The 12,904-nt window shown below is 37.8% G+C and overlaps 1 protein-coding gene across 1 annotated transcript in view; it reads left to right on the forward strand.

Annotated features, from left to right (window-relative positions):
- LOC138044789 (bridge-like lipid transfer protein family member 2) overlaps nucleotides 1-12,904 on the forward strand; it is a 101,308-nt gene that overhangs the window by 708 nt on the left and 87,696 nt on the right. The window contains exons 2-7 of the mRNA XM_068891208.1: nucleotides 5,493-5,616; nucleotides 6,020-6,069; nucleotides 8,175-8,296; nucleotides 8,645-8,694; nucleotides 8,816-8,849; nucleotides 9,315-9,432. Coding sequence (XP_068747309.1) covers nucleotides 5,493-5,616; nucleotides 6,020-6,069; nucleotides 8,175-8,296; nucleotides 8,645-8,694; nucleotides 8,816-8,849; nucleotides 9,315-9,432 — 498 coding nt within the window. The remainder of the gene's footprint in view (nucleotides 1-5,492; nucleotides 5,617-6,019; nucleotides 6,070-8,174; nucleotides 8,297-8,644; nucleotides 8,695-8,815; nucleotides 8,850-9,314; nucleotides 9,433-12,904) is intronic.

The following is a 12,904-nucleotide window of genomic DNA, read 5'->3' on the forward strand; positions in this document are numbered from 1 at the left end:
CGATAGAATACGAGTTGAAGGCCAACATCTTTACGATTGATCATTGAGCGCCATTTTGATAGGTTGAGAGAAAGTGGGGGCGAGTGTTAAAAATACCTGATGGGGTGGTGGTTAGGCATACCCAGGGGCAAAAGACCGGGCCTATATGAGAAGTCGCAAATACGGGAAAATGCTCTGTTACTCAAGCCAGGGGTAGCTAGGAACATTTCACTGATGCGCTGAACAATCCACAAGGCTGTGCTCTAACGGCGCCCGGTCGCCTGAGGCGACTAACATATGGCTTCGGGCGAGTGAGGAAAATTACCCGGTCGCCCGGCCGGGCACTCCCGTTTATTCTATTTTGAGCAGATAAGGCGGCTAAAAATTTTAATTTGCTGGTGGTTACAGTTTACGAAACCTCTTAGAAAAGGATTTTTCTTCGTACGAAACAGTCGGTTCAAAGGCCGTTCACATGTAACATAATCCGTGACTCTTTCCACGTGATGGCCGGTGGCCGCACGAATTTCGATTCTTTCTCAAAAAGTAGCTTTAAAATTTGGAACGTGGAGTTTGGCATTTCTTGGTAATAGTTTTAAAAAAAGAGTTGTTACTGCTGCTCTGACAGCGCTAAAGCGCGGACGGCAAAGCGGTGCAATTTATTTTTGTATGAACACGGGAGTCGCAGTTTGTGCAAATTTAATATTTTTACGATTTTTCGCTGCTGCAACCGCTTGGCTAAAATATGTTTAGGTTATGGTTGTTTTTCCCCAGTATATGAAATAAAGAAATAAAAAAGGGAAAGATATCATGTTATTTGTTGTTGTTTTAAAAACAGAGCAATCCCGCGTTGTCTTTGGTGTCGTGACAAATCATTGCATGCCCTAAACAAATGACGTTGTGACTGGCGCTTCCACCGAATCCACAAAAAAGATCATTCCACTAAACATTTTACTGATAATATAAGGAAAAAATACTTTACTTCTGTCCTGTAGCGATGATTTTCGTCCAGATCAAGATGACTTGCTCAAAAAATTAAAATTGATAGCTTTTGGGCCACGGGAATCAAGCGGCATTGATTCACGTTTTGAAAATTTATTTTCAACCGAACTAAAAGGTTTACCTGTATTAGACTTAAACGTCTTCACATAAACCTGCCGCAATCATTACTTTTGCACTTTTAAACCTGAAAATGAACGGTGGCATTGCCACTTTTCTCGTCTTTTTCAAGTATGGCATGAAAAAGTTGACGGGTTGCGGGTTTTTCTTGCACTAGCGAGTTCGATGATCACCAGAGCGGTAGCAGCAATGTTTTGTTGAGAGAGAGACAGATGAAGATCTTGCTGCGTTGTTGATCTCAGATAATTAATTAATTAATTAATTTGGGCGACCAACTTGGAGGGCTGGGCACCCCAGCTGAAATTCTTGGGAGCCCGAAGGGCGCCGTGAAATTTTCCTTAGAGCACAGCCTTGAATCCAGCAAATTTTTCATTGTTGTTTAATAGTGTTTTGTTTACACACGTGCCGACAATCACGTTCTAAATAATTATGCGGTGCCGTGAAATATGTCGGCATCTTGTTTTGTAGCTTTCAGCGTGCTTTCACAAAAAATGCTTTCAATCTTTCATATACAAAATTGAAAGGAGTGCAGGTGAGAAATGCTTTGAAATTAAGCGAAGAAAAAAGCAGTGAAATACAGTAATCACTTAAACACTTGAGGGCTTTTAGAACACTAGAATAAAACATCACTCAAATCTTGAATAGGAAGCGTTTTCAGATTGAACTACGGTAACAAACAAGCTTGGCAACACACAAGTTTTAAGGAAGCATCAGTTTAATTAATTAGTAAAGGTTTGAAATTATTTAAACAAGATCGTAAAAGATTTGTTTTGAACGGAAAAATTTGTGGCATCACAAAATAAACACATTCGCATCTTGTTACTTTTTCAGCATTGAATTGTGTCTCACCATAAACTCTTTCTTAAAATTGAAAAGGATGTGTTAAAGTGAGAAATTCATTCTCATTTACTTTTAATTCTGTGACAAGTTGTGACATGGTCGAAGGGAAAGTTTATTGTTTTTCATTCAATTTGCTTCGGCTTTCATCGAGCGGTTTTACAAAGACTACGGTAAATAAAGCATCATTTTAAAGATTGAATCAATGAACGAGGCAACACACAGATTTGAAGGAAGTGTTGGTTTAATTATCCTCATTTTAACTTGTTTCAATCTGCCAAATTCTTACCCGAGATTTAAAAATTATCACATTACCCGCACCTTCCTATTACCCGCAGCAACCGCGGTTTACTGGAAAATTAACGCATTACCCGCGGGTAATCGGCCGGAAATTACGGTACCCGAGAATTTGCACAACGACGTTTACAAAGCCCCCTTCCCCCCACCCAAAAACAATGTCCCTCCCCTGGAGTTACGCTAGTATGCTATTTTTTCAGCAACAATGGTTTTCAGGTGAAGGTGAGGTTTTTATTCACTGAGCCTGACTTGAATAATTGTTTTAGCATAATTGCAGAAGTGATTATTTGAAAAATATGCACTGTCTTTAAAACAATTCATTTCTTCATCTGTGACTTTGACCGCTTACATTGTAGGTGATTATCACGTAATAATCACCTTGAGTGCAACCAATCAGTGCACAAAATTTTCAATAATCATGTATGTAATTATACTAAGGCAACGTTTACACGAACACAATTTCATTTGTATCCGCATCGAAAACGATGCAGTTACACCTTCTGTTTACTCGATACCGATCGAGGCTGTTGCTGAAACCGTGTCGGTTTGAAACTGATGCCAAAACTGGAGTGTTTTCAAAACGATGCGGTTTCGTCTGTCATGTAAACAGTGAAACTGCATCGATTTGAATACAGTTACTATTTTAGCGCGAACTTTGCACTGTTCAATTCAAAATAGTGAATTTAGCACGCAGTGCAGTGCTCGCTCATACCATCATGACTTGAATTTTCTGGCGAATAGGGTTCCGTGTAAACACTTCCAAACCGCACCGATTTTGATGCGGTTTCGAAGTCATGAAACCGTGTCGATGTGAAACCGCGTTCGTGTAAACACTACCTTAAAACAGTTGTTCACCTCAAGTTCAGTGAATAACTGTGAATATTTTTTCACCAATATTGACCTCACCTTTGGTGAATAATGTCGGTCAGCGGCCATCCCGGGGAATACCGAAAATTTGCACAATGATGTTTACAAACCCCCCCCCCCCCACCCAAAAACAATGTCCCTCCCCTGGAGTTACGCTAGTATGCTATTTTCAGGTGAAGGTGAGGTTTTTATTCACTGAGCTTGAGTTGAATAATTGTTTTAGCATAATTGCAAAAGTGATTATTTGAAAAATAGGCACTCTCTTTAAAACACTTCATTTCTTCATCTGTGACTTTGACCGCTTACCGTGTATGAGGGAACATAATTTTCAATAATCATGTATGTAATTATACTAAAAACAGTTGTTCACCTCAAGTTCGATGAATATCTGTGAATATTTTTTCACCAATATTGACTTCGCCTTTGGTGAATAATGGTTAAGTACCGGTAATGTCATGAACCTGCATTTACTCAATTATTTATTGTTATCACGGACAAAGCAAAAGGAAGTTTTAACCACATGGCCACAGTTAAACATGTTTTGCCTCTAGAATACTAATAGATGTAAACATTGTCTTATGAATTAATATCCTTTTAAATTTAAGCAGTTTTTAGAGATGTCTTTCGAATGGAAAATGGCCCTGTTTTACGTTTTAATCACAGGGAAATATTTATTCCCTCATTATCTTATTTTTTATGCAGCGAGAAGCGAGAGTAATTTTCAAATGTTGGAAATTAAACATGCAGGGGAAGCGAGTACATTTCACTTGGAATCATGCGTTGCAATTTTGTCAAACTCTGCGCTGTTGACACAGCTATTGTGTTGTGCCAAAACTAACAATAAAACGTAAACAATGGAAAGACAATGGGCCAATTCATACATACTAATTATCTTTGATGAAGGCGCGTTTTTGGTGCGCGTGTTATAAACGCAGACGCGTGTGCGCAATTAATTAATTATGTGCATTATACTGTAGGAACTGGCTCTTTGTGATCAAGAACTTTACTACAGGTATATTTGGTGGGGTATTTCTTTACGATGTTCATTAAATTCCACCCTGGTTCCCTGCCTCTAATTCATCAAAACGTATCACATGCACAAAAATATCGTCGATTGATCGGAAACAATCAGAAACAGTTTACGATTGTGTTTCCATATCATTGTTTCCTCACTTTTGCATTGCTACTCGTCGCCAACAAGATGTAACTATAGAAAATTTTCTATCTCTTACGTCTTGCTTGCGATCATTGGCGATTATCAGCGATTGGTCTGGGATGAACGTAAAAGATGTTTCCACTTATGCAAACTGTTTGTGACCAAGCTCCCGGAAGGTGCTTGCGATTGTTTGTGACAGAGTTACGCGCACATGGGAACAGCAGCCAAGAAGTTCTGCATGATTTCACACGTGATTAATCGTTTGTAACCTGGCGTAGGGAAACTGTAATCCGCGTTGGTTTCTTCTTCAGTTTTTTTTTTCAACTTGTCATTTTCTGAGGCAGTAAATTCCATAGAATCCGCTGACAGTTTCCTTTGTTAGTTTTTAATCTCTCCTTTTGTCTCATCCACGAGAAATAATTTTCATTTTTCTTTTCGTCAAGAACTTCACTGCTTCACAATATTTGCTAGCCCCAATGGCTAGTGGAAGCTCAAAAGCTACTAGCCAAAACTGAAATTTCACTAGCCTGTGGCTAGTTGGCTACAGTGTTAGGTCAAGCCCTGGTCAAGTCATGTGTCCGATTCCTGTTCAAGCCATTTCCTGGCTTTCCTGTTCCTGTTTTATTACTGCTTAAAGGGGCAGTGTCATGCTATTTTAGTCAAACTTCACAACACTAAAAGACGTCCTTTCATCAATGAAAACCAAACAGCGATGTTGTAGTTTTCTTGCAAATGACCATTGCAGTACACTGAAGCTATTCTTTGTTGTTTCCAGCCAAGGATGGAGAGGATGGAAATGGATTGAAACTTGAAAAGAGTAGCCACAGTGTCATCAGAAAGACACCACACATTAAATTCGAATAGCTCTGTGCCATAAATTTATTTCATAAAATTATCTTGTCAGTGGTTGTCAGGAATGTTCTTTGTGTGAGCTAATGTACTAATTTAGATTTTTACCCATTTTTGACCTATAAGCAGCAAATACCCCTTTAAGTGATGCCATGTAAATTTACATGTAGTTAATCTAGGGTCTGTTTCAGCGATGATTATTTTTTTTGTTGGTTAAGACCTTCATAGCCTGTATAGCACATGCATTTCTGGTCATTGTTTTTCTTGATAACCAGAAAAACGTCTGCCAGCAAGGCTAAGACATTGATACCTCTCAACTATAATTTATTATAATTATTACAAACCTGTATTGTTGTATGCATGAAGCCTGAGTGTCCTACTGTTTTTGCAGAGTTTTGGCATGGTTGCTGGAGATTATAGCTCAAAGGGTCTTGCATTTGGATCTTAAAGTTGAGACATTGGGGCTATTTGCTGCAAATGGTGTCAGGATTAAGACCAGCAATGGAGTCAGAATTGTAAGTTAAATAATTGTAAAAGCTTGGAAACTCTTTCATGCTCTGTGTAAAGTGGTTTTAGAGGATCATCCTTTTTGCATGTTTGCATCTTGAAATGTGAGTTTTCAAAGAGCTACAAATGGAATAAAAATATAATTACCGGTATTCTGCTTACTTTGTTAACCACACTCACAGGTTTGATAGTCTGTACATGTGTAAGACACCTGTATAAAAACAGCTTCACTGGCTACCTGAGGAGCCATGAATTTCCTTTTCCGTACATGTATGACCTCTAACTTACAAAATTAATGGGCGAAGCTGTTGATACTATGCTTGTACACAGAGCTGCAGTATTTTTATGTTTTTTTAATCTTTCATGTACTTATGGTACAGTACATGTATTAATGTTTTTTTAAATCATCAGGGAATGGAAAAAATTTGTTTACACTGCAAGTGGACCATGAATGACTCAAAGTAAGTTTTCTCTGAACCTCCATGGCAGTTATTAATATTTGTAAAGGATGCTGGTAGTTTCTGAAGTGGGATTTGTAATATTCTTGTTACAAACACCAAAGGCTAACGCAAGATCCAGGGATGTCGCTAAGCACTGGCTGCTGGTGAAAATCGCTGCTCGAGAAAGGGATGATCACCAGCTGAATCTTGGCCATCAATCAAAGTGACTGAGAAGATCGCAAGTTATTCTCTCCATGTTGAAGCTTCAATTTGACTGGTTCATAATTCTGTAGTTTAGTTTTCTGTAAATTGGGCATGCAAGTAAGCACGATCAGTGCAGTTTTTAGCTCAGTGGGCTGATCGACCATCCTTGGTTTATCATTGGCAAATCAGTGACAAACGGCGAACAGATTATGCTGCTGGCATTGGAAATGAACATCTGTTACACAAGTTGACTGCGTAAATTTCACATCCATTTGTTGACAAATCAAGTAAGCATGCAGAATGAATTTCATGACCTTTGATTAAACTTACATCTTGTTTATAATAAACAGCAGTAAACTACTCTGCCTTGGGTTAATGACCAAACCGTGTTTGAAGAAAAAGCACAGAGCTACCGACAAGGACAAAGAAATTTACTTTACATGCGTAACTTGGGTGTTAAAACACAAAGGTCTACCATGTTAACAGACCATTAACGAAAGGCACAAACATGCTACTCCATTTCTTTTTTTTTTCTTGCATATGCGCATGCTAAGCGTGTCAGACAAGTACCGTGCGAACGTGTAAGGACCATGCCGTGTGCATGGGATCACCTTATTCATTATCACCAGTTTGAAAGGGCTTGAACAGTTCTTCAGACAAAATCTTAAAATCATTGGGGTGTACGAATGTGTCTTCCACTTCTTCTCTGCATACTGTAAAAGGCGATTTTGTTGATTCTCGCACTTCCTTAAGGGAACTCTTCTGTGGTGAAAGTAAATCTGCTGCGGTTGTGGTGCTGATTCTTTGATCTTCACCAAGTGCTTCCTATTCCTTCTGTATAGACTTCCATGTAAGTCTACTTGATACATGTAAGAGCAGGGAGCCACTTGTTTGATGAGTGTCCCTTTCCTCCACAGTTTCTCTTTATCTGCATCTTCCAATGTTGAGACAAATTTCCTTTAGATAACTGCAATGGATCCGGTGGGTGAACTAGATTTCGTGCCACTACCATTTCGTACAACTTGGCTTCTATTTACGCAAACAGCAACGAACCAGGGAGTAAACAAGACAAAAACTCCAAAATATGGCTGTAAACTGCTTCTGACACCATGTAATATTCTAGTCACAAACACCAAAGGCTAACATGACATCTTTAACCCTTTGCCACCCAAGTGGGCCTGAACCGGCCAGACTTAGTATTTTACTCTGTTTAACACCAGACGATTTCCGGTATCATCATCAATGGGGAACCCCCAGGAGTCAGTGGGTTCATAAAGATCACTAGTCATAAATGTTCTTGCAAAAACAGGCGGGAACAAACCAGAATGTTACTCACGAGCCTGCAGGAGCTCAGTGATACTACACAGTACTTAATAATAATAATAATAATAATAATAATAATAATAATAATAATAATAATAATAATGATAATTGGCAGTGCTAATTACCCTTTACTTGCAGTATTGAGGACTGAATTGCGAAAGGGCGCAGCTCACAATATCAGGCTGCAGTCCATGTATGGAGTCCATGTTTGATGTCGGAGCACAACACCACAGCTAGATGTTGATTAGCTGTGAGTCGATTTTGATGAGGGAGGAAAACTGGAGTACCCGGAGAAAAACCCTCAAGTCAGGTTGAGATTGACTGAATCTCAGCCCACATGCAGGGTGGGGCCAGAGTTCAACCCCTGCTCGCAGTGGTGGGGGGCTCAATAGATAACCACTAAGCCACCCTGACTCCAATCACAGTAATTGTACCGGAAAGTACTGTACCATCGTCAGTTTTTCTTCATGAAGCTGTTTAAATCATTGCCCTCTAGCTTTTGGATGAAAGCTAGGTTGACATTAGAATTATAGTTTCTTTTTATTGTTTGCAGGTAAAAAACCTCCCTAAGTAAATTACTGCATTCATTGATTTTGCAGGAGACTTTTTACTTTGCTATTCAAAAGTGTGGTCATTGAAGTTGAGAGAGAAAAACACCAGACTAAACTTAAGAAGCCAGATGAGCCACAAGGAAGGCCCAATTCATCAAGTAGTAATTTTGGTGAGTGTCACCATTCAATTGATGTTAAAAATAATAATATGATGTGGATTTTGTTTTCTGGTGAAGAAAGTTTCAAACCATTTTAATGACATGTTAACCTGTCTCACATAATTTTCATAGTATAATCGGTAAAAATGGAAACTATACATCCTGTAAAGTGTGTTTAAAAATTTTTGAAGTCAACCTACATGTAGAATGAAATTAAACCACATGAATACATGTTAAGAATATTACATGTATATTGGTTTTACAATCTGTAATAATTATTAGAATTCAAGAAAAATGATAATGTATTGTTTTTTTGTACATGGTAGATGTGCGCGGTTAAATTCCATCCTTTATTTATAGTGGCAAAGCACAAGCAAATACTTTCAAGAGTTCTTAGAAAATGCTGCCAGGTTTGAGCATTATAAATTTTTTACATGTTATTGACAGTACAGGGGTTGCAATAACTTTTGAAGTAGTTACATGTACCTGGGCTAGTCAATGTAAGTGGCGGTCACTCTTGTCTTTTACAAGGATTTGAGTGAAAATCAAGGCAGAGTAGCCGGCGGTGAGAGGCACATTTCTGACAGTCAAGAAAAATAATGGAAAATTAAAAAAAACTGTAATTACACATTTTCTAGCCAACATATACTGTATATCCTCTTTGAGCAAAAAAGAATTGGGCATCTTTAGTACATTTACCTTTAACATTCCAAGTTTGTATGGCTTTGATATAGTTATTATTAGAGCATTTGTAGAGGTGGACATGTATTTATTGATTAAGGAACCAAAAACTGCCCCTTTCTAGTTGTCAGACCTAAATTACTTTCCCCAAGTTTCAGCTGAGAGCTACAATAATTATTGAGCTCTTTAAGTTACAATTTGAAAATGTTTGGGCTGAGCTGTTACTTGACAAGTCAGAATTCTAAAGAAAACACTGTATTGCAGTGCAAACACTGTTTTCTCTGAAAAGAAAGATCTACAGGTACAGCAATGCTGTAAATGTCTGTGTTTCTCTAATTTCCTTGCACAGTACTTGGGATTCAAGTGTCCAGTGTAGAGCTTCAGTTGAGAAGCAAGGATGTATGGCTTACTCAGTGCATTCTTCCTGATGGCTTGCATGTTTCTGCTAGGCCTGATAACACTAATTGGTAAGTCAGATACATTAAAAAAATAGTGATTAAAGAGCAGACTTCAGGGCCCAGTTGTTCTAAGTCGAAAACTTTATCCAGTGGATGAGTCTCTATCCACAGTATACCTGTAAAATGTAAAATATCTTGTTCTTTTTGAGACCCCCCAACAACCCAAGCCCCTGTTTTTTAACTACAGCAGTGCACACCCCCCAAAAAAGGAAAATTCATTTTTTTGGACAGTTGATAAAAATAAACCAGTTTAAAAAATTTAAACTGGTTCAAAAATTTTGAACTGGTTTTAAAAAGAACTAAACCAGGGAAAAAAAATTGAACTACAACATACATGTACATGTAATGAGTTATTCAGTGGTCAAGACTATGCACCCTTTGAACAACTGGGACTTGTACAGTAGTTACAGACTACTAAAGGAGGCTGGGGTACCAACAGTGTTTGTATATCTCACTGCTTTAGGAAGTAGTACTATATGACATTGTAATGTTACAGTGTAGTTTGACATGTTTGTCCTACATTGGTTATCAAGTAAAAGATACAAGGGTCTGATGGAACACGTTTTCTCTGCAATCAATAATTGATTTTAACCTTTTTGTTGAAGACGTTGGCACCACAGGTGATCCAGAGAACAGTAAAGCCTCTATGTGAAGTCTTAATTAACAGCTATTACCTTCTTCCTTTCTTAATTTTCTCTTCGCTCCAACTCTGATGTCACACCTAAACACCTTGCACAAGTTGGTACTGAACGCTTTCTGTTTTGAGAGGAAACCTAACTTTGTATAAGCCCCCTGGTTATTTTAGGTTCTAAATAGAAGCAAAACCCTTACAGCGTCCTCTCGTAACCGTGGCGTAAATCAACCGGAAAAAATCTAGGTGAAACCTCGGCTTTCAGTTACCGTAGACAAGGTTTTATCTAGGTCAAACTGGAGATTGAAGCCACGGTTTCACTTAGTCAGAACCACGGCAAATGCACAAATAGTTTCGAGCGGTACTGTATGTTCAATTTTCTATTTTACTTTTGCCTGCACAAATAAATTGGAAAATCGAAAGTGACATCAATTTCAGCGGCCACCTCTGATCAAGTTACCTTGCGTGTTCAAACTTAAAATACCTCACGAATCAGGACATTACAAAATAATTAAACATGTGGACGTGTGAGCCAAAGGGCCATTGCTGGCATGATGTCTGGGTGACCCCTCAAATGGTCTATATGACCCCTCACAATTAACTGGAACCCTGCAGTTCAATACCACCCAACTCAGTGCCTTGTGTTTTTGTGTAACATGTAATGTACATGTACCACAGGCAACCTAGTTTATGCTCATGGGTAAATTACAACATTCCGCCATAAAGAGCGCTCAAATTGAAATAACATGTATAATTAACCTTTATATACACATGGTTCCAGCTTAGAGTAATGTTAGTAGTTGCAATAACTTTTGTCCATAATAAGAGTGACATTGTAAGTATTCCAGTTTGCTTTACATATAACTATGTTATTGTTGCAAAATATCATGTTCATTGGACATCCTGTTTTGGCTTGCATGTCAGATTATTAGTTGTATTTGTTTTCTTTTTCTTTTTTATATGTATCTTGGTTTTCCAGTGCAATGTAAACTTCTGTTATGTTAAATAAATAAATAAATAATAAAAAAAAAATTAAAAAAAAAATGTTCATTGGGCATAGATCTATCTATGTATATTTTGTATTTTCAGACCATCCTACTTAAAGGGGCTAGGTCATGCTATTTTAGGTAATTTTGTTTAATTTTGTTAATTATGAGCTCTAAACGTCAAATTGGCAATGCAAGAGTCTTTCATTTGCAAAATCACGGCCACACAACAACTGAGAATGATTTTCCAGCTGTGTAAATGACATTGTGATATAGACTGATCTAAATTTGAAAAAAGGTGGGCTGATGTTTTTCAAATGTGTGGTTCCAGAAAATATCCATATCCCCCCCCCCCTTCCTTCACGGAGGGTCACGGAAATTCCAAGGGGTAGGGGGTCTGAAAGAGGCAAATTTCCGAAGGGGAGGGGGGTACATAAAGAGTACATACAGAGCTTGTTTTTCCAGAGGGTTTGACATGCGATCGAATAAACACTTACGTACTTTTCCAATTGATTCAAGGTAACTAAGAAAAATGGAAAATTCTGTCGATTGAAATAAACGTAAGATTCCTTGTCATATATTTTCCACTATTATTCTGCCGCCAGATGACACAGAAAGCACTGACAGACACTCCTGAGCAGAACATTCTACGTGAAGTAAAAAAAAGAAGGCTGTCTTTTAAATATCGTGCTGTTTTTAACTTGAATGCATCTGGTGCTTTTTCAGATGGCATTATTCGTGCAGCCAGTTGATTGAGATCATTTGTTTATACTCATATTATTCTCGTTACATGTAAGTACAATTCCCACGAATTCCGAACCTTCGATAACTTGATTATCAAATAGTTTCATCGTTATCCATGTAGTTACCAGTTTGTAAAATTAATGTTAGCAAAATCGATAATTTCAGTGGCATATTTTTGTCCTGACGTATTTGTAGCCGTCAACGGCGATAAGAGACTTACAAACTACAGAGACAAAGCATATAACTTTATTGAAGTGTTCCTGGTGAAAGACAAATTTAAGCGACATTTGATAAACAGGTGTTGAAAAAAACATGTTATGATTCCTGCTGAAAAGTCAGTTCAGGGCTACACACATGAAAAATAATATAAACAGTACGGTTCACAAATTATGGCTACTGTAGATAAAAATTATACCTGCAACACAAAAAAATATCATGAAGATTAGCATTGGGGTATTTCCCCCAGTTTCGCTGTGACAGCAAAAATAGCTCTGTAATAGTTTCTTGTGTTGTTTTGACTACGCATAAATTCAAACTTCGACTAGGTTACAAAACGTATACGATGTACACTTAAAATAGCATAAACTTTCAGTACTTTTTTTGGATTTTTGAATGAAAACTTCTTTCAATTGAACAGAGAAAAGGTCAGCTGCCAGGACATTAAAGTGTTAAGTAAGCTCAAGCAGTTGTTAGTTTGAACATTTCAACGCGTCTGTGAATACGTCTAGAATTTCCACTGTAAATTTCCTATCAAATCAACTCCACAGCGGGACCACACAGAGATTTTTGGTGGATAAACAACAGTCTAATATTATTAGCACATAAGCAAAAGAATTTTTTTGGCCACCATTTATGCATTCGGTCTATGTGCATTGTAAACAGTCTATTAATAGCAAACTTGTGACCATTAACTTAGTTATAGAAATTGACAACTTCATTTGTAGAACGTTCTGGAAAAACGAGAAAAAGTAACGAAACTCTAGAAAGTTTGAGGTATCATAACAGTATTGTCAAAACTAAGGCTAACCCTAACACTAACCACATGGCTACCCTACAGCTGTATAGATCAATGCTTAGGCCTAATCCCAAGTATTGCCTGCAAAAGTTCAAATACCTCATT

The sequence above is a fragment of the Montipora capricornis genome, chromosome 4, assembly GCF_036669925.1.
Source record: "Montipora capricornis isolate CH-2021 chromosome 4, ASM3666992v2, whole genome shotgun sequence".
Taxonomy (NCBI): Eukaryota; Metazoa; Cnidaria; class Anthozoa; order Scleractinia; family Acroporidae; genus Montipora; species Montipora capricornis.